This window comes from Chroicocephalus ridibundus, chromosome 4 (genome assembly GCF_963924245.1).
Source record: "Chroicocephalus ridibundus chromosome 4, bChrRid1.1, whole genome shotgun sequence".
In the NCBI taxonomy this organism is placed as follows: Eukaryota; Metazoa; Chordata; class Aves; order Charadriiformes; family Laridae; genus Chroicocephalus; species Chroicocephalus ridibundus.
Genome location: NC_086287.1, coordinates 30,530,264 through 30,550,258, shown reverse-complemented (window position 1 = coordinate 30,550,258; position 19,995 = coordinate 30,530,264). Strand labels below are relative to the sequence as shown.

The 19,995-nt window shown below is 39.2% G+C and overlaps 1 protein-coding gene across 2 annotated transcripts in view; it reads left to right on the top strand.

The window, feature by feature from the left end:
• The window catches only part of MIPOL1 (mirror-image polydactyly 1), a 190,974-nt gene that overhangs the window by 132,868 nt on the left and 38,111 nt on the right, over positions 1-19,995 (top strand). For both annotated transcript variants that reach the window (XM_063332191.1, XM_063332192.1), the window contains one exon: positions 3,334-3,428. In XM_063332191.1, coding sequence (XP_063188261.1) covers positions 3,334-3,428 — 95 coding nt within the window. The remainder of the gene's footprint in view (positions 1-3,333; positions 3,429-19,995) is intronic.

Below are 19,995 nucleotides of genomic sequence, written 5' to 3'. Positions count from 1 at the left end.
GCAGTTGAGGGTGCTCATGTTTTACCCTTTATTTTCCTTTGCTGAAATCTTGTATTTTTCCAGGCTTTGCGTTAAGACAACACATAGCATTGTTCATTTAAATATCTTTGAAACAAAAACAACAGCAAAATGATCAGTAATGAGATTTTCTTAGTCAAGATCTGGCTATTTTAAGTTTGATATGTAGCAATTAGCTTTTAGATTTAATTGGAAAATTTAAATTTTCAACAACTGTTTGCTACGATGCAAAATGGCAGAAGTGTAGAAACAGGACTTTTATAGGAAAGTGGGGGTGGGGGACAGAGATGGGGGAAGGATCTACCCATGTTTAAACCAAATATGAAAACGTAGGAACTTACGGACAAAATTGTGAGAAAGAGACCATATCCCAGTGATCAGAATACCCTTTCAGGGTTAAACAGGAACTTCACTGAGGGTCACCTGTACACCAAAGTGGTGACTGACCTCACCTCTAAATTGACCTTTTCTCGGGAAAACCTCCACCAGAGGACCCTGAGTGTAATTCTTTTTCTTCTTGTTGCTCCTTCTTTACCCTGCCTTCCAAAAAAACTTTAATCAAAACTGATCCATTTCTGTGAAGAGTTCCGATTTCCACAGCTTGACATTTTCCAAAGGAATAATATTTTGTTAAAAAGTTCCCAAGCAGCTATTGTTATTACTAGAGGTGAGCTCATGTAGGATTTTTGCCATGTGCACTATGGATGGATTTCAATATACACTATAGAAGTCTTCCAAATGTTTTATAGTAGTGCAGGCACCATTATTTTAGTTAGCAATTTTACTTTGTGATAGGCACTGTTTTGCTTTCATTCTTCTAGTGAAGGAAGACATCTCTCTTTTGGGAGGATATTTGAGTCATTTATTTGTGTTTACCACTCTTCAGGCCCGTGAGTGGTGGGTCATTTTGTCGCGTGGCTGCATGCTGTGCACAAAAACTCCTGTGCTTGAATTTTTGTTGGTCTCATGCAGCTCCGTAGTATCAGCCCCACTACATGCTACCGAGGAGGTTAGCAGATGTCTACTTTTCTTCCCGTCAGTTTTTGTAGCTGTGTTCTTTTAGAATCCAAAGCACCCGATTCTGCTGTTATTTTTGCTGGTGCAAACCCAGTCAAATCAGTGCAGTTTTCTCTGCTGAAAAACTGGCATAAATAAGAGTCTTCAGACTTTCGTGCCTTCTGACTTTTGTCCTGAAAAGCAAGTGGAACATAAGGTGTATTTTTTATGATAGTTCTCCAAAGAGACTAGCCGTTAATCTCTCCGTGAGTAGGTGTGTCAGCTGCAAACATTTCCTTCCAGTCTACCATTTCAATCACACTTCACAGTACACTGAAAATTGGCAAGGATGTTAATTATTGGCCTCTAGAACAAACCACCTACTTTGATTCAAGCGTGTTTTCCAATTTTTAAGAATGTTGTTTCACCTACAGAACAGTATAATTACAGAAAATAGCTTGGTTTGGCTAACATCCTTGTGTTCCGCGAGTTCTGCTTGCAAGGCAGCAAGCAACACTGGGCAAGAGGCTCACCTGCAGAGGATTTTAACCTCTTGCTGACAGGAGTTAGGGCTTGCCAGCATCCAGTACATTGTTTGCAGTATCAGAAGCTCTAAACCACTGTCACTCAGAGGTTAAACATTAACGCTTTCTGCTTTTAAAGGTGAAGGAACCCTCCTTATAGTAAGACACTTTGTTTTCATTCTCCAGGGAACTTCCTGTTAAAATTTTATGAATGTCTGTTACAGGAGCAATTACAGCGGTGGGTCGTGTACCCCAGCAATGCAAAACCCTGGGTGCAGCGCTACACACTGAGCAGCCCCGTGCAGAGACTGGTTGTGTAGCTGCATTTGTGCAGTGCGGTGTTTAATAAAATTTGCCAGGAGTCAGCCATGTATCCAGGACATGATTAATCAACCAGGAGAATAAATTGCCCATAGATGACTGGGAGTTGACAGTAAACAGTAAAACACCTGCCTTGAAGACTTACAGTCTTAACAGACAAACAGGAAACAGAAGCAAGTGGGAGCCCTGTTTCAGGAGAGAGATTTTGAGGCATACAGACGGAGTTGTTCATGATTATACAGCGAGTCTGGCAGAGCTAGAGGCTGAACTCTCTGCATTTCCCTTCATGTGTTTGTAGCTCATGTAACAGGTCTTTAATTTACCAAGAAACTTTTCCGCAAGGCTGTCCTGAAGAGTTGGCAGAATCCGCAGTCAGCGTTTCTCACACATGTGCCTCTTGGTTTGGGGCTTTACAATTTGTACAATTAATAACTTACACCATGAATTAAAAACATTGGAAAGCAGCCCAATGCTCAGGCTCATGTGTCAAAGAATTGCTGTGCAAGCCCGGTCTTATTTGTTGTTACAATAATTAATCATCCACTGATTTTAAGATAATTTATATGGTACCTGGGCCCTCAAGGGAGTCCTGCAGTGCTATTGAAACTGGACATTTTAAAATTAATGGTGATTAAGCTATAGAGCCATATTAAATATACATGAGTACTTATTTCTCCTACCTCCTCTTTAACCGTAAGGCTGTGTCGGGGCTGACTACTCTCCTGACCTTACAAGCCGCATGCTGCAATTTCCATAATGGCCATGAGTCACAAGCCCTTCGCAGGGCAGTGTGAACAAACAGCGGGAGAGGGAACATCCGGGAGGGTTCACAGGTGGGAGATGACAGCGGTTTCTCAGGGATTCCCTCGCTCCACTACAAACCAGATCCTGGGTGAGAATGCAGTCGGAGCCCAGAGCAAGCCGGTGGTGCCGGTCCCAGCAGCTCCCGTTGGCTCATCGCCTGCCCATGGCTCAGGGTGCAGGTTATCCGGCAGCTGTCCTGCCAGGAACATCAGCCCGGGAGCTGTGCTTCACAGACAAAGAGCCATGTGCAGACCAAGAGTCACGCATCCCTAGTTTGTGGCTGTGTTCCTTGCTTCACTCCCTATACGTTGGTCAACAGTTTTGCACTATAGGAATATTATATCATAGGAATATGAAATATGTTTGCTGAGAAACACGTGGCTAAACTGAAGAGGTCTAACTTTAGCCATTCAAAAAGTTTACTGTGCACACGAGGGAAACCATTCAAAACATCATCCTGCTGGGAGAAAAAAACTAGAAAATTTGCAATGCTAGAGCAAGAAAGGATTTTTTCATAAGAATTGAATAGGCGGTACGACAAAACAGTATAACTTTATATATGTAATAATAATAAAGCATGACTGAAATGAATGCACAAAGGATTGTTTTGTTTTCAAAGCAATACAGATATTCTGAATAAATTGTTTATCATTTGTTTGTTGTTTTGCAGGCAGACTTGATAGCCTTGCAACAAGAAAAAGAGGCCGCTCTTCAACAGTGCAAAAAATTAGAAGAAGAAATCCAGACATTGCATGTTTATTACAGGTAAAATAATTAATACTAGTATAAATCAGTGACTCATAGGGGAAATTTTCTGTACTGTGTCTGACTGCGAGTAAGGAAATGGCCTTATCAAATAGGTATTTGTTGGAAACGTGAATACATCAATGAATCAAGGCCTGCATTTCTGCTTTACTGCTCACCAACCATCTCTTTGAAATAGAAGTCCTTTTCTTATAGCCTAAATTTTCTATTAGGTTCTTCTAAGGGAAGGGGAAAGTTGCTGGCAGTCGATTCTCATATAAATGAAAAAGCTGTGTTGTAGCGATGCATTCACTTCAAAACATGAGGACAAAAGAACCAGTTGACATAAGTGCTTGTTTCTTCCCTGCTTGTTTGCACATGCCTAACGTAATCAACATAGATTTCAAAATAATAAAATCTATAGTTCTAAAAGACTCTTTTCTTTTCAACCCTAACTTAATATGTATGTTTTAATTCCTTACGTTCTGTAGCAGTACGTAGAATGAGAGAAATAGCCATTCTCTCATTAATTTAGGTGGGCTGCACTGAACATTTGCATGGATCAGTGGGTTTTAGTCCCTAAGGAAAAGCTCTGTGTGGTCCAGTGAAGGAGTTAGGTTGTTTTATGGAGTGATGTTGGGTTACAGCTCTCATTTCATCCTGACCTCCTGTGTGAGAGGGGATAGAGAGCTGCCAGCAGGTTAAAGGCAGGAGAATTGGCATCAACACAGCAGAAAATTGTGAATCTGAAGGCTGAATGTCTGTGATGAGGGATGTGGGCTGCAGAGGTAAATAATAAATGTAGTGTGAATATTATGTTCATTGGAAATAAAGAGGACTAGTTAGTTACGGCTAAAAAGCATTTGCAGTAGAAGAACTGTGTATGTTTTCAGTGTTTCAGCATTTACAAGTGAAAAATACTCGGGTTTCTAGAGGTTTTTAGAGTTTCCCCTTCTCATTAAGTTTATTAAAACCTTGGAGGGAAGTTTCAAAATCAACTTTTGTTCCTAAATCTCATAGGCATTTATTTAAAGCCTGTTAATAGTGAATAGAAACCCCAAGCAATTTGTGATTATTGCTTTTAATGAATTTGGTCAGCATTTAGTATGTGCACAAATTATGGTATGATTTACCAAGCTAGAAAGAATTTATTATAGTGACCTTATTAGTCACTTAAATGGGATTCATAGAATAATTTAAAAACAGAAATGCAATTTTTCTATTGATATTTCAGAAATTAAGAGTTTGCTTGTGTTGGTCTCTGCACATTGCAGGAGATTTTTCACTGACTTGAATTATGTTTTTGAGATAGTGTGTCAAGTTTGCACTAACATACAGTATTTAACAAGTGTAGTAGACAGCGGCTGCAGTTTACTGATGTAAATGTTTTAAATCTCAGAAACGTTAACAATAATGACTTGCAGAAATCACCACTAGAATGTACTGTGTCATTAACTTATGGCCCTTAATTTGAACAGGAGAATTTCATTGTAAGTTTGATGATGGTATTTTGCAAGAGTTACTCATAAGGTGTGGAAATACTCATCTGAATATCCCCTGGGGCAAGAACTATTGTATCACTACTAAATTATACAAGTTACATAGCTCAGAACATCAAAAATGAAAGATTTTATCTCCTAACTCATTGTTCTTAGGGGATGTTCTTTTTGTAATGCGTTCTGAAGTGGACACACAGAGGCACAGATTGGCTGAGGTTGGCAGGAATCTCTCAAGTTCATCTTGTCCAACCCCTGTGCTCAAGCAGGGACACCTAGAGCAGTTGCCCAGGACCGTGTCATGATGGGTTTTGATTATCTCCAAGGATGGAGACTCCACAACCTTTCTGCATAGAGACACTGTCAAAGCATACAGAGACACAGCTAGGAAAACAAAAGGCCACCTGGAATTTTTGCCTTTTGCATCCCTCACCAGGTTCAAGAAGGGCCCCTGTAAGTGTATAAGGAGCAATGTTTGAGGCCTCATCCCTATCTTTTTCCTTGGTTAGAAATTAATTGCACGATTATGGGGATGCCTATGAATATCTTAAAATTTCAGTCACAGTTTCCCATGTATTACATGAGCATCTTCAGCCTCTATCATGCAAGAGTGTGGCAGTCCTTTGAACATATGCCAAATGAGGTAGATGAAGAAAAGAATATATGGCATATGTGCATAAAGCTTTGGGGACTGTGTCAGGCCAAGGGTGGGTTGGCCACAATAATCATGAATGACAAAGTAGAGAGTGCATTTTCCAGGCCATCCCAAATGAGTGAAAATTTACTGTCTGTTTTGTATGTGGAGGCTACTTAAGGAATGTTTGTGTAGATGTCTGCTGGGTCTTTTTATTTCCTTTTACTGCTTGCCATGCTATGGTAATCTAGAGCAAGCATTGAGAAAGTTTTGCAGACAGCCTGTTTTGGACCGAGGTGGAATTTTTGTGCTTTGATCCAAGTGAGTTAGCTAGATGATTTTGCTGTTCAAGACTACATTTCCCTGGAGTTATTTCTCTTTTGGACTTCAGGGCTCCCCAGTGAGCAAAAAGTAGGCTTCCACACACGCTCCACTCCTCATCTGAACTGTAGAGCTGCAATGAGACACATTATTATGCAAAGTACACATTTCCTTCACCTACTGTTCTCTCATCCCTTTGCGAGCTTCTCCCACCTTCTGTAGTCTCTGGGGTGCCAGCATGACAGCAGCTTGGGAATTTTGGCTTCGTTTGGTGCCTTCTCCTAATGGAAGACCATTAGGTCTTCCTTGGCCTTAGAAAAAGCATTTTCTCATACTTTTCTTCCTTGTTTCCTTGCTTTAACTGAGATTTCTACATCATCCTTTAACTTAAGAGAAACAAATTTAAGAAAAAACCCCAAATACTAGAGGCTAAAGTTAAAGTGTACAAGGGATACCTAAAGCCTTAACACAACCACATTTTAGGGGTTTGGTCATAAAAGTAATGACTGTGTGCATATATTAAGAATTTTTGAATGCACATGTGTGTAAACAGTAACTTTAAAATGTGTATTTTTTTTACTGATCTGTCTTCCACTAACGTTAGTATAATTCAGAAAAAGCCAAATATCATTTTATTACACAAAATCAGGGAAGAGATGTTTAGGTCCATAATATCCATATGTGTGAACATGCAACAGTATGGTCAGGAAGCTGTAGCATTTGCACTGTAAAGAGGGACTGCGGGTACTGCTCTTGTTCAGTCTGGAAAAAAAGTATTTTTCTTTCTTTGGTGGCTTCAGGGAGACCTAACAGCAGCCTGACAGTGTCTATGAGCAGGTTATCAAGAAGGACAAGCTCTTTCCAGTGTTGCATGACAAGAAGGTGAGAGGCAACAAACTTGAATTGCAATGAGAGAGTTTCAGACTGGTTATAAGGGAAAACTTTTTCACCATCAGGGCTGTCCATCATTGGAACAGGTTGCCCAGAGAGGTTTTGCCATCTCCATCTTTGGAGATTTCCAGTGCCTGACTTGCTAAAGTCATGAGTAACCTGGTCTGATCTCATAGTTGATATCACTTTGAGAGGGAGGTTGGTTGGATTGTGACCTTCAGCAGTCACTTTCAACCTGAATTATTCTACAATTCTGTGATCTGGTAGCTGCTGCTGCTTGAAGCCATTTCATTTTTTTCTCTAACTGTGGAAGAAGTCTGTGTTGTAAGGCACAGTTCTTTGCAGATGAAGTGGAAGGTGAATCCTAACAGAAACTGGATTTTCATGGAAGGTCATAAAGACCCAAACCAAAATTAAAATGAGCTTTTGGGGAATAAATGATGGAAAATTGATTCCTATATGAATTTTGACTTTCTGAAAAGAAAGCACATCCCAGAAAAATTCCATCCTTCTTTAAAAGAAAAGAGAAGTGAAAAGGAGAAAAAGAACAGGAGGAAGACTCTAGTTTAGATACAGAAGGGAGAAGAAGTTGGCTCCGAATAAAGCTTGGCAGGTTCTCTGCTTCTGTTTGTTCTTGTGTTGTTTCTGTGTCATGTCTTAAAAGGAAAATTGCATTTGCTGGATAGTAACCCAAAAATACCTACCAGAAATTAAAATTTGCATAACAGTTTGTAACAGTATAGAGTTTCTAGCTTACTAGTATAATTATTTCAACACAGTTTCTTTAAGCTAGGGATTAATGCAAATCATAGATCCTCACTGACCAAAGAAGGCTATATCCAAATAATCACTTTTGAAGTATGTGGGAGTGTTAATCCCACTACCTCTTCCTCACATATCTCTGTTGTTTGAACATCAGCACAAGGTTTTTATTTGCATATTTTTCAGTTATGTGGTGCGTCCATTTTTATAACCAGTTTCCTTCTAGTTCAGTAGCGCTTTAGAAGTGTACTTCTACACGTTAAAATGCTGACAAAGATATATGCTATTGCATACTTGTTATTTTTCACATAGTAGCTAAAACAATACAACTGTGTATGAGAAATATAGCTCTCTATAGAGAAGTACATATATATTTTTCCTTTTTTTTTTTTAAGTCTAAAATATTTCACTGAAAATCTCTGGTACCATGAGTTTTCACAGCCAAATAATCTGAACAAATTCTAACTAGTACAGCAAAAGGTAAGCCCCTAACATATCAACCCCATTGCAAAGAAAGATAGGAGTAAAATAAAAATACAGGGCTATCTTTACTTAAAAGTATGTTTTTGATAGGTTTCGTGTTGGGGTCAGATGCAGTGATGCAGATTCAATAAAATGTTTACTTTCCAGCTGTATAAGAAGTGTGCATCTGCATTAGTTCACACACTTTTGAATGAAGCTGCTGAGGATAAAAATTTTTATATCCAGGCTCTAAGGTAAAATTTAGGGATACTTTTAGTAATTTAGAGTAGTTATTTCAATGACAATTTAAGAGGCTCCTTTGTGATTTAATCAAGTGCTGTAAAAGCCATATATTTGCCACGTCTGATGTTCACAGGGGAGGAAGGAGGACAGTGAAAACTTTTTGCAAAAAATCTTTATCCAAAGGTTCTTCCAATTTGCTGTTGAAATAGTTGCAGAAATAGTTGCAGGCTGGAAGTCGCAATGGGAAGAAACTTACATTTATTGCAGCAAATTTCCCAACGAACAGACATTTGAAAAAACTGGCAGTGTTAAAATGAAATTTAAATTATAATTCTTTTTTACTCTCCTGAAGTTGAGATGAAGTAAAGGTCTGAAAGAAAGATCATAGTAGCATGGAGAGATGGAGCTTTAATGGCAGATACACGTCACACTCCCAGGAGACGCATGTTGCAGAGTAATTGGAACTTCTAAGTCAGAACCAGCATGAGAGAAAAAAAGCTTATTTTACAGTTATGTGACAGTTTTCAATAGTGAAATAGAAGAGTATCTTCAGTAAAACCCCTTGTAATAGTAAATAGTGTGACCTGAAAGAAATATTTTTAGAATCAGACATTCAGTCAATATGGGTAGCTTCTTCATCAGAACTGCAGATTTTTTGCTTCCTAACCAGTTGTATCACTTCTGAAAAGTTATAAACTGTTGAAGAAGTTTAATAAAATTTTAATCTAAAAGTTTCTAATACTCTTGATGCTTCAATTAAATTGGAATTCATGTTTAAGTGACATAAGCAAATGGTCAAAATAACAATTGTTCTTATGGGTGTCCATATCTTTTTCACAGTCTCTTGTAAAATGACGTGGAAGTTCATCTTTTTAAAGATTGAAATTGATTGACATGAAAAAGAAGAGAATCAAGAGGTTTTTTCTGTTTCCTCAAATGAAAGACTTACAAGCACAGGGAAAAACTCAGTTTTGATTTTAATTACAGAACTAAATCACCCTATAAAAGGAGAAATAGATGAAAAAAAGATGCTTTGCAAGGCATTATTTGCAGTTCTGAAAATAAGGATGTTTTCTATTCAAGCTCTGAATACAGTGGTGCGTGTTTAATTTACTTCCATTCTATAGTTTCATGGCCAATATTATGGAACATAATACTCAGATGGTACCACTTCAACCATCCTCCATGGATTCTGTGCATGGATATATAACGGTGTAACTCTTGTTTCAAGGGCTACTAAAAGCTATAAGTTATTCTACCTAATATGTCAATATTCATCCTCTTCTTGTATTCTATGTGGTTTTCAGCCACTGCAGCAGCAAGTCAGAATACAACTGCCTAAATATTTGGTCTTCTGTTCTCTGACTGACCCCTGCTCAAACATTTCAGCCTGTTTGTTCTGCCATCTCTCAGTCTTTTTCAGAGATTTCTTCGGTCCAGATTTCTCTCAGGGGGACATGATGTGTAGCAGAAGATTGGGCTGCTCTAACATCCTGCTTCCCAGTCCAAGTGAAGTGGAACCCATTTACAGTGGGATTAGTGAGGCTGCAACCACTAGTGCAGAGTGGTGATCTCAGTCCTTCCGCTAAAGCAATAGCAGGATACCTCAAGCACCTGCCTCTGCAGTTGACCTCAGAGAACTGGTCTTTTCATGGCTGGTTTTTTATCTCACTTTTTCAGTTATGGCCGTTGACTCATTTTCCTGCTCTTGTCATCCTATCTGCTCGCAGCTATTCTGGCAGTTGCTGTCGTTGTTTCAGTATTAGTTGCTTTAAACAGAACATGGTATAATTACAGTCATTAAGACGAATGACCGGATAATGATATCACTGTAAACTTACTGTTCTTTTTGCAGAACGATTTTGGGGAGATCAGGGAGAAGATGGTAGTTGTCCCTGTCCTTGCAGCAGTGAATTCTATTTTCCCACTTCCAAGCAGAGGAGACATTCTCTTTTATATCAAAGAGATGAGGCACTTGCATCTATAATACAGTGGCAGACAGTGTGATATGTCTCCTTGTGAAGGAACCTAACACACTGCAATTCGATACAACCCAACATATGGAAAACAATGGCTCTGTAAAGGAACACTATAGTTTTTGTTTGTCTTTCATTATTATAAAAAAACTCAGGTACTATCCAAACTATATTTCTTAGTTTATTCTCTACATATAAAGTCCCACTGATTTCCGTGGGAGATTTGGACTTGCAAGGAATGGCGATTTAGCCCTTGTTCGTGGTTTAGGTTTGTGGGGTTTTTTTAACGTGCATGCTTTCCTCCTGTTTGTTTCTTGAACTGAGTGCTGAAATCAGTCAAAAATGGGGTGGTTTTTTAAATCAGATTGGTTAAAACCACACCTTCTCAGAGCAGCCCCTGGAAGTTTCAGTGAATTTTAGTCAATTTGTGGGGGTGAGGGCAGCCAACACTCTGGTAATTTGGATTGGGATTTAGAATCCGTGGGTTCAAGCTTCTTCTCTGTTACTGTGACACTTTCCAGTGGGGTCCTGCAGCCCCAAAAGAACTGGGGCTTTAGGTTGGTGGGTCTTTCTCACTCTAGTCCCATAAGAATTTTCCCACTGGTAAACGCCTCTGGCTTCCTTCCCTTTGTCTCCTTATTGCTTGTGCGATCACAGCTCTTGTTAGTGCTACAGGAGATAAAAGCCCAGGGAAAACAGATCAGTATGAAGTTTTACTGGCGCTACTGAGACAGCTGTATTTCCCAGTGTCTTGGTGCAGGTAAGCAGTGGAGGCAGAGCCCTACCTCATTATGCGTGTTATCCTTGTTATCCTTACATATTTCATACTTTATTGGAATTATTATCCTCTTCCCCCTGCCCCGTTCCCAGACTTATTGTTCACTAGCCTGGAATTGATCATAGTCTCTCATTCTGCATTTACTCTACTTTCTAGCAATAATAAAGTCAGAGAGACTGACTTTATAAACCAGTGGATAGAGAACTTTCTTGGGAGTGTGGCAGACCAGACTCACATCCGTACTCCAATTAATATTTGACCATTTGCAGAGAAGGGGGGTGGTAGAGAGAGACTTCAGTATATACCATAGGCTTGGTGTTTCCAGTGCCTGTTTGTCAGTCAATGAAAAGGCAAAGCAGTATCTGAACCTATTGGGGAGGAGGGGGTGTCTTTTTTTTGCCTCCCAATGGAATATCTTAGCCATCAAAGTGCTCCCCAAGCTTCCTCTGTCTCTCATTCATCCAGAGTCACACACAAAAAATACCTTTGAATGTTTCTCTTTTTGCCCTGACACGATTTTGAAAATTTTCCCACCTCACTGGGGAAAAAAAATTTAGCATGGAAAAACAATTTCCTACTCAGCTTTAGTGATTTATAAAAACTTCGAGGGAGAGGAAGCACTGAACTGTCAGAGATCCCAGCCGCCTGATGGAATAACAAGCCACCCGACGCCATCCCTGCAACCAGCACCTAGGTGAATGTAGTACACTCAAGTTGCCTTGTGCTGCTGTTGACTCAGGCATGGATTGGTCTGACCTACATTTTATGAAATCTTTGTGCCTAATGTTTCCAGGGGCTGGCTCTTGGCCCTCAGGGGTGCCTTGCCAATGGGAAACGCTAAGCAGAAGGTCTGAGGAGGAACATGAGCAGCGTGAATATGGACCAAAGTGCCTAACGTGCTCTGTGATGCAGTTTTAATTTGTACTGTGTACTGTACTCATTCTTCTACTGCTTCTGTGTGTTGGGTGTGTTATATTGGCAAACTTTCTCAAGTTTTTAAAATCAGTTGAGGACCAACTGGTCACTAGTGCCTAGCACATTAAAGCTAATAACAACTCATTATACTGTATTTCACCAGGCTTGAGCAGACTTCTTCCCTACCTATTTGCTGTCACGGAGTAATGTGAACTAAAACAATGCTTACCTTGTCGTTTTTCTGTGATGGACTTTTTCAGATGAGTTTCTGCTCTTCTCTAAGAGCAGGGATTTTCTTGACGGAAAGGAATTCCTTGCTATCGGATGCTGATATGGTCTCACGACTCTGTATACACGGCCCTGCTGGGTTTCTGTTAGCAGCTCTCCTTAACCTGGCTGATTCTTTCCCCTTCTCTTTTACTTCTGTTCTCTGTGGCTTTCTGCTATGACTTCCTCAGTTTCTCAGTGAGCTGAAAAGTCTAGGAAGTGTAATTTTGTTCTGTGCTTTTTGGAATAAGTACATAGCTAGAGGTTTCTAGGAACTGTTTTTCAAATTTGTTAAAGCCTAATAAAGTAGAGTTATTGGAAGGAAGGTTTAAAGTCTCTGGAAGAGCTACCTGCGAACAACTGACGGACTGCTACTGGTAGGTTGGAGTAGATTAGTAATACAAAGTATTCTACTCCGGTAGAAATACTTGTAAAAATTAGGGTGTTGAGATCGGTAGAGTTAATATCTACTCTGAATAATGTAAGGATACTCAAAAGAAACATTGGAAAATCTATAAAGAGGATATGCAGGATTATGAAATCTGTTACCTGGTAGAAAGGGTTTGTGAGCAGAGGCTATATATTCTGATTCTGCCATTGAAATGCTGGATGAATATAAATGAATCACATCAGCAAACTCTGCTTTGGCTGCTTTATTTGTATAAACTGAATAAGAAGTTTTACCATTTTCCATAACACCTTTAGAGATCTATGACTATGAAAATGTAGGTACTCCTACTTTAAAACGAGGGAAGGAGAACAGACACAGGATAAGAAGCAGCCCTCTCTAGAGCAAGTTAAAGAAACACAGGAAAACTGTGTGTGTAATAAGAGCTGTTTAAAAGACAAATTTTCCCATGAGAAGTTTGAGAGAAAATCTAAAACTGCAAAAAGATAATTCGGCTTGCCATATAAATATTGTATGAAAGGGAATTTCTTTTGTTATGAATATGATATTTAGAAATAAAGTAATAACATTGTCAGGAAGACTTTAAATGCCATTTCTTTTTTGTTGATTTTTCACAGGACATGTTTTTATGTTAAAATGTCAATTCAATAATAAAAAAAATGTTCATTTTGCTGTGTTTCCGTTCATTTCTCTTGAGCTGAAGAACTGAAACAAAACAGCATTTCAAGTTGAAATGTCAAGGTGAAAGGAAAATTTTCACTTAGAAATTTGCCACAGGAAGCCAACATATTTTTTGTGTTGGAATTTACATCTCCCAATAAAAAAAAATATTTGTTTGGTGAGAAGACTTTCCACATGAGCAATTTTCAACCAGTGCTAGACATAACATGGCTTTTCTTACTTTGAGCTTAACCCTGCTCGCCGTGGAGTCAATGGGAAACTTCTGTTAGGAAGTATCTAGGAATTCAGGTGGCAGGAGAAGTCCTCTGCCTGTCACAGAACACAAGCCAGCAGACTACCCACCTGTTGTGTTTACAAAGAGAGAAGCCGAGAGTAAGGTATTTTCTTTTTTCAGTTGCTTTTTTAAGTTAGAGCTTTTATTAAATTGCTACACACATATCATGCTGATGCCTTTTACTGGAATATTTTCCGGTTTTACATTCCTTCCACAAGCTGCTTTTCTAACTAATGTGATAGAGGCTTGCGTTTTGGAAGCTGAAGGGTTTGAACATTGTGTCCAGCATTGCATAATGATGTGTTACTCATCTTGCACGGGTAATTCGTCCAGCATAGGTGTGAAGGCTGTCGTTTTTATAGAGGGTAGGGACCAACTTGGAAGCGTCAGCTGCAGTTATCCAGTGAAGAAGTGGGCCTGCTGGGATTTGCACAATTCTGAGCCTCTCAAATATTTGTGTAAAATGAAACATATTAGTAATAGTTTGCTTTCATAAGCTGCAGTTCGTATGGTCATGACAGGAAGGAGAAGCAGCACAGAGCACTTGGTTTTTCCTAACACCACCAAGAAAGCATGTAAGCAGCATTATGGAGCTGCTGTCTCACTAGCAGAGAAGCTTGTCTGGCTGTGAGTTAGGAAGGAAAAGCCACAGAAGGAGAGGGAGGGAGTTACACCGAGTGAATCATCAGTGGTATTTTTTCTTTGACAGCAGAGTTTAAAGAAGCTTTTCCCCTACCTGAGCCACTTCATGTTTTGGTTTTGTCTTCTTTTCTCTTAATCTGTGCTCTATCAGTGATACAGATTAGAGCATGGCCACCCACAAATGTTTTCATGAGCAACACAGAAGTGCTGTGTTTGTTTCTTTCTTTCACCTTCTTCACACTGCTAGCTAGCCACACTTAGTATGAAGGCTACTGAATTGAAAAATACAATATTGCAGTGTGTGATAGGAAAATTTTCTTCTGGTGACTGGTGAGTGGTGTCCTGACTGAGTAAAAGGGCCAGGAATCAGATTTCAGAAGGAAGAGAACTTGCAAGTCCTGTAAGCTCAGGGTTGAACCCACTGAGGTTGCTGACGATTGGAGCAAAGGAAGTCATGGTCTGCCACACAGAATCCACCATTGTGTGTCTCCCGTCATCAAGAGAGCTATTTTTATCCAGTTTTTGCCACTTTCTTAAGGCTGCTGCTTTCATTTTTGAGAGAAATTTCTTGGCTCTGATAATTTAAGTACTTTTTCTTCGTTCTCAACATTGTTGTTTCTTCCAAGCTTTCAGGGTTTATAGCATGTCTCTCTACCATTCAGTAGACACGGGGATGAAAACACTGATCACCACAAAATAAGCTTTGAGATGCCCAGACTGTTTCAAGAGTTAGAGTAGGAAATAATTATGGCAATTGTGTAAAATTTGTTCATAAATGTTAACACTATAAAAGCTGTAACAGCAAGGATTCTCTCTCTTTTCAATGTAAATTTGTATTCAGTGCTGGCCAAACTAAACTCATACGTGCAAACAGTATCTGCCCAAAAGCCAATAACCTAAACTGTAAATACAGTAGCTTATTTGGGATTTGTTTGCTTGTCTTCTATATTAAAAAAAAAAAAAAAAAAAGCCACAGCAGGAAAGTAGTGAAAAAAAGAAAGAGTGCTCATTTGGCTTTTGTATTATTTATTTGTTATGTATTTATTTTGTTAGTATTTCTGGTGCTTGCAGCAGGAAAAACATTCCTTTTGTTTCATTTATCTATGCTTTTAAAATAACGTAAGTAAGAAGTGTTGGGTAGAAACAAAGTGAAGTCACAGTTGGATATTACTGTTACAAGATAGGAGATGACAATGGTATCTTTTTAGAGTATCTGTTATCTGTGGTGTCATTAAACCTAATGATGTGCTAAATAATAAAAGCAGCCTTATCACATCGCAAGGCCTTGAAATGTCTCAAAGTTGCCATGCCTGTGGGTTCCCTTTGGCTTTCGGAAAGGGTTTGGAGTCAGAAGAAGCTGCAGTTCAGAGTGCGTTTATGCGATCAAAGCTCTTTAGACAGATGGCTGCTAGCACTCCAAAATGATTAAAATATGTTCCAAGCAACATCAGTCTGTGGGCTTGGGGACCCAACCTTTCATTAGTCAATAAAGGGTCTTGAGTTCTTGAAAATGAAATCTTTAAAAGCTAATAAGGCTGCTGGTTTGCTCTGAGCTGTTTCTTTGGATTTGCAGTTGTGGATTGGACTTGGGCCAGTATCTGTCCAATAACATGAGGCTTTAAGAAAAAAAAAATCTGGTTACAAGAGGCCTCCCAGCAGATCTGCCAGCAGATCTGCCTGTTAAACAGTGTGGCCAAAATTTTCAGTCTTGGATACGTAAGTTTAGGCACCTGAGTTTGCACTTAGGGAGCTGGGAAGGGACCTGGAAATGCCCCTTTGGAAAGCCAGTCGCTCACTGGAGCATAGTTTAACTATAGGCACCAAAGCTTGTTCATTTTGACCTATTCTATTTTATTTTTAAATCCTTGTGGGTTTACCCAGGAGCATCTCTACAATACTTTCAGGGTACTATAACCAAGACCATTAGGCAAGTTTTCCAGAGCTTCTAGAAATCAGTAATATTGCTTACAGCGTTCCCAAGTGTTGTCAGTGCTTGCCAAATATGAACATGCCGTAGTATAGATTGGTGCTGCAGCGCAGTTGGGCTTATTCTCTTGTCTACACCCGGCTTGTGAGAGGTGGCAACTGGGGGCTTGTGCAAATGTGAAGTGTCTGTAAACTCTGAATGTCTGTCTGAGGGCAGCAGGAATAAATGTCGTTTAATAAGATATTAACAATTCCGAACCTTCTGTTTCTTTTTTTTTTTCCTTTCTTTGACAGAGGAGAAACTGCTCTCACAATTTGTAAACTTCTGAACTTGAAGTGTTCTTGCCCTGTAGACTCTTTCCACACAAATCTCAAAATCTGAAGAGATGTAAATTCTCTCAGAAATGCCTCAAGGTTTAGCCCACTGCTGGTGAAAAGAGAATGTATTTGAAAACACATCAGAGTTTTGACATACACCAACAGAAGCAGAGCAAGTCATGGTGATCCCATTAGCTCAATGTGATCCCATTAGCCAAATTGTTCAGCCTGTCTTCTTTCACCTTGGGAACAGCTCTCGCATTCCTTTTGTCAGGACTTGATGGGGCCGGCAACTGAATTTCTTCCCCCTCCCACACCATAGTTACTCAGAGAATGTCATACTCCATTTCTCTTTCCCAAAGCCTCCCACTGAAGGTTTCCCTGTGCTTCAGCTTGAACAGCCAGTGAATTTTGCTCGTCATAGACATAGGCAAGTTGTTACTGTCTTTTGATAAATGTGCATCAGATTATGGGTTCTGATTTTTTTGGCAAGCTGATTTTTGGTTTTGTTTGTTGCAAAATATCTGGTTTGTGTGTTCCACAGCTTTTTGTCCACCATCTAAACAATCCTGTCATCTACTCTGCTCTTACAAATGACTTCTGAACTGGGTCACGTTCTCCCTAGCTCTAGGCATATAGCTCCAGGCATAGGTTTTTAACCTCTGTTTTTCAAATTCCTGTGAACTAATTTTTTTCCTCAGACAAAACTAAGACCTCACTTCCTCCAGAGCAGGCCACACAAGACAAAAGGTCTACACTAAAAGCTCAAGACGTAGTGAACATGCCTGTTTCTCTCAGCGTCTCCATTTCTGGAGTTCCTTGTAAACAGATATATTTACATTGGACTTGAGAGTTCTCCCATTGATTTAAGCGTGTTCTGAAGTGGTCCTGTTATTTTATCTCTACTACTGTTGTGCCTCCTAAAATTTAGGAAGTTGACCTAATCACCTAAATGAGTAAGAACTGCAGGCCAAGGTGATCCACAGAGACTTCACCAAATTGTTATCATTTTAAGGCTTGATAGATAATGAAGAACTAGCACTAGGAAAGAAAACTATGAAGAACAGATTCACCGTGTCTTGGGAGCAAACAGAATTTCTCTCCTTAGGAATTTTGTCTCTCTTTATATCTCCTAACGTAATAAACTTCGTATCAATCATGTTTCCCTCTACTCCAGGGAATCACATCAACCCTTTTATTAAACAAACCAGCATCCTACATTGCCTGTGTTACTTCTTTTTTGGATCATTTTTCTGAGCTGTGCAGAAGCTCCATTTCCAACAATGCCACGTAACAAGAAAGTGCTGCCAAATGCTCCATCCATATACTCAGGTCTGAGGTTTACAGAGAATCGAGCAAGACTTCAAGAGCGACATGAGTCTGGAGAAGTGGATGATTTTTTACATGCTGCTGAAGTGCTTGAGGGCCCCTGCTTTGAATATTCTGTTTTGCCATTGTTTTCATCTGCAGTTGCAAGTCCTTGAAACTTGTAAACACCAAGTTCTAAAGGTCTCCATTTGGGGAGCGGAAATGAAGGGCCTCTTTTGGAATGTTTTTTCTTTGCCTCTCGATTCCCCTAGCTGTAAGATATGAATAGTGCTACTCATGCATTTTTTGGAAAATACATTGATTTAAGCTTTCGTTATTAGATTCTGCTAAATGTTAAGTGGGGTAAACATAAATTTATCACAGTAGGTATTGTATTGCAGCAGTCCTTCTGAAATGCAAGTACAGAACTGCCTTTTCCAGACAAACCATACACTGTGAGTGCCCCATTAATACATTTAATGTTTAATGACCAACTGTTTCTCCCGCTTCCTCTAAATTACTGTAAAGTTACTATTCCAAGGAGAGAAAGTAGCTTTTTATTCTGGCAAAGACTGTGGCATTCATCACTTTGAGTGAGAATGTAATCTCAAACAGTTCATAATGTTTCCTCTGCTAAAAGGCAGCAAGAATTTGGAAGCCTTTGAAATAAGGATGAGGCTGCAAGAGAGAAAAAAGGTATCTGCTTTCCAGATAGGTGAGTCCAGTTGTTGTATTAGTTCAGGTTGGGGGAGGTGGGGGGAAGCAGTTTTGGTCAAATCAATGAATATATATATAACTTTGTTGTAGAAATGTTGCGGAGTTCCTTCTTTCTGTTTGTAACAGTGCAGCTCTTTATGGTTGGGGGGAAAAACTGGTTGAGCAAAGGAGGTGTTGAGCCTGCCAAAGTTGATGGAGGTGAATTTGGATAGCCATTTAGTGTGGAACAGCTAGACGGGAACAGAGAAGAATGTAAAATGAGTAGATTGCTACAGATTTATGCTTGCCAGAACAAAACAGGTAAATTGTTTGTGAGTTTAAAGACCCTGAGTTTGCAGACTTAAGTAAAGACATGCCTTCAAAAAAAATCCAAGAAGATGTTGATATAATGATATTTCTTTTGAACATTATGCTGGTGGAAGGTTACAAGAATGTCGAACACTTAAAAATGATTTTTACTCAACTAATGCTTCCATAATGGACGTTAATACTGTTGACATTACTCATGGATTGAATGCAAGCAATTTAAACAATAGATAGTATCAGGTGCTAATAGATCAAGCGTAATTACTCTTGATGAAATAATTTTACACAGTTTAGCAAAATCGTTTCAATTATTCACTGTAAAAGAAAACATTGAGTAAAAGTGAAAATACTAAGCTTTCTCCTCTAGGGGCATTGTATTCATTTCTGAGTCATATTTTTTTCTTCGTAGCAACCTTTCCTCTATAACAGCTTCCAGTGCAAGTTATTACAATTCTTTTTGCATAAGATAGGTCATGTGAAGTTCAGCTGTAGGTGGGGCCACTGTGGTAGATTGGGGGACAGTCTTAATAGATCCGTTTCATTAATTAAGTCATGCATTTTTTTATTAACAAAACCTGTATGTCAGGTTTAGCCAGCTGGGAACCATTCTTATGGTTGTTATCTTTGTCAGAAGGAATATTGTGAAAATAAGGAATTACTGTACACGCTTTAACTCCTGATTAAACAGAGGAATGACATCCGCTCACCCACTGTCCATGAAAAAATAACTTAGGGGCATATCATAGGCTTGATTCATAGGTTCTGATCTTACATATCTCATTAAGGTAAAAAGTCTGTACATTGCATTCAAAATTTACCCTGAAGGATTTGTGTCATACCTGTCCCATGGTCATTGAGGTAAGCAAGGTTAAGATCAAAATTTCAAATATCTAGATTATTTATTGTTTCTTTTTACTCTTGAAGGAACTTTTTCTTCTTGCCCCTCTTTATGTATAAAGCAATATTTTCTTGTATTCTTTCTCTTCTGGTGTTCTATTCCCAGAGATCAGGAGGAAGCAGTAAGATTTCCAGGAAGCATTTACTTGTACTAGACACCCAGAACAGTGTAAGCACATACTGATGGCCACAGCCTTTAGCTTCTCGATACAAATAAATTCAAGGCATTCTGTACTAGGCTTTCTCCTGGTCCTCAGCAGGAAATGCACTAATGACTTCCACTATCATTAAAGATTGAACTGGGAGGAGCTTTCACCAAAGAAGAAGGAGAAGTAATATGAATTTGTTCCTCACCCAAAGGAGTG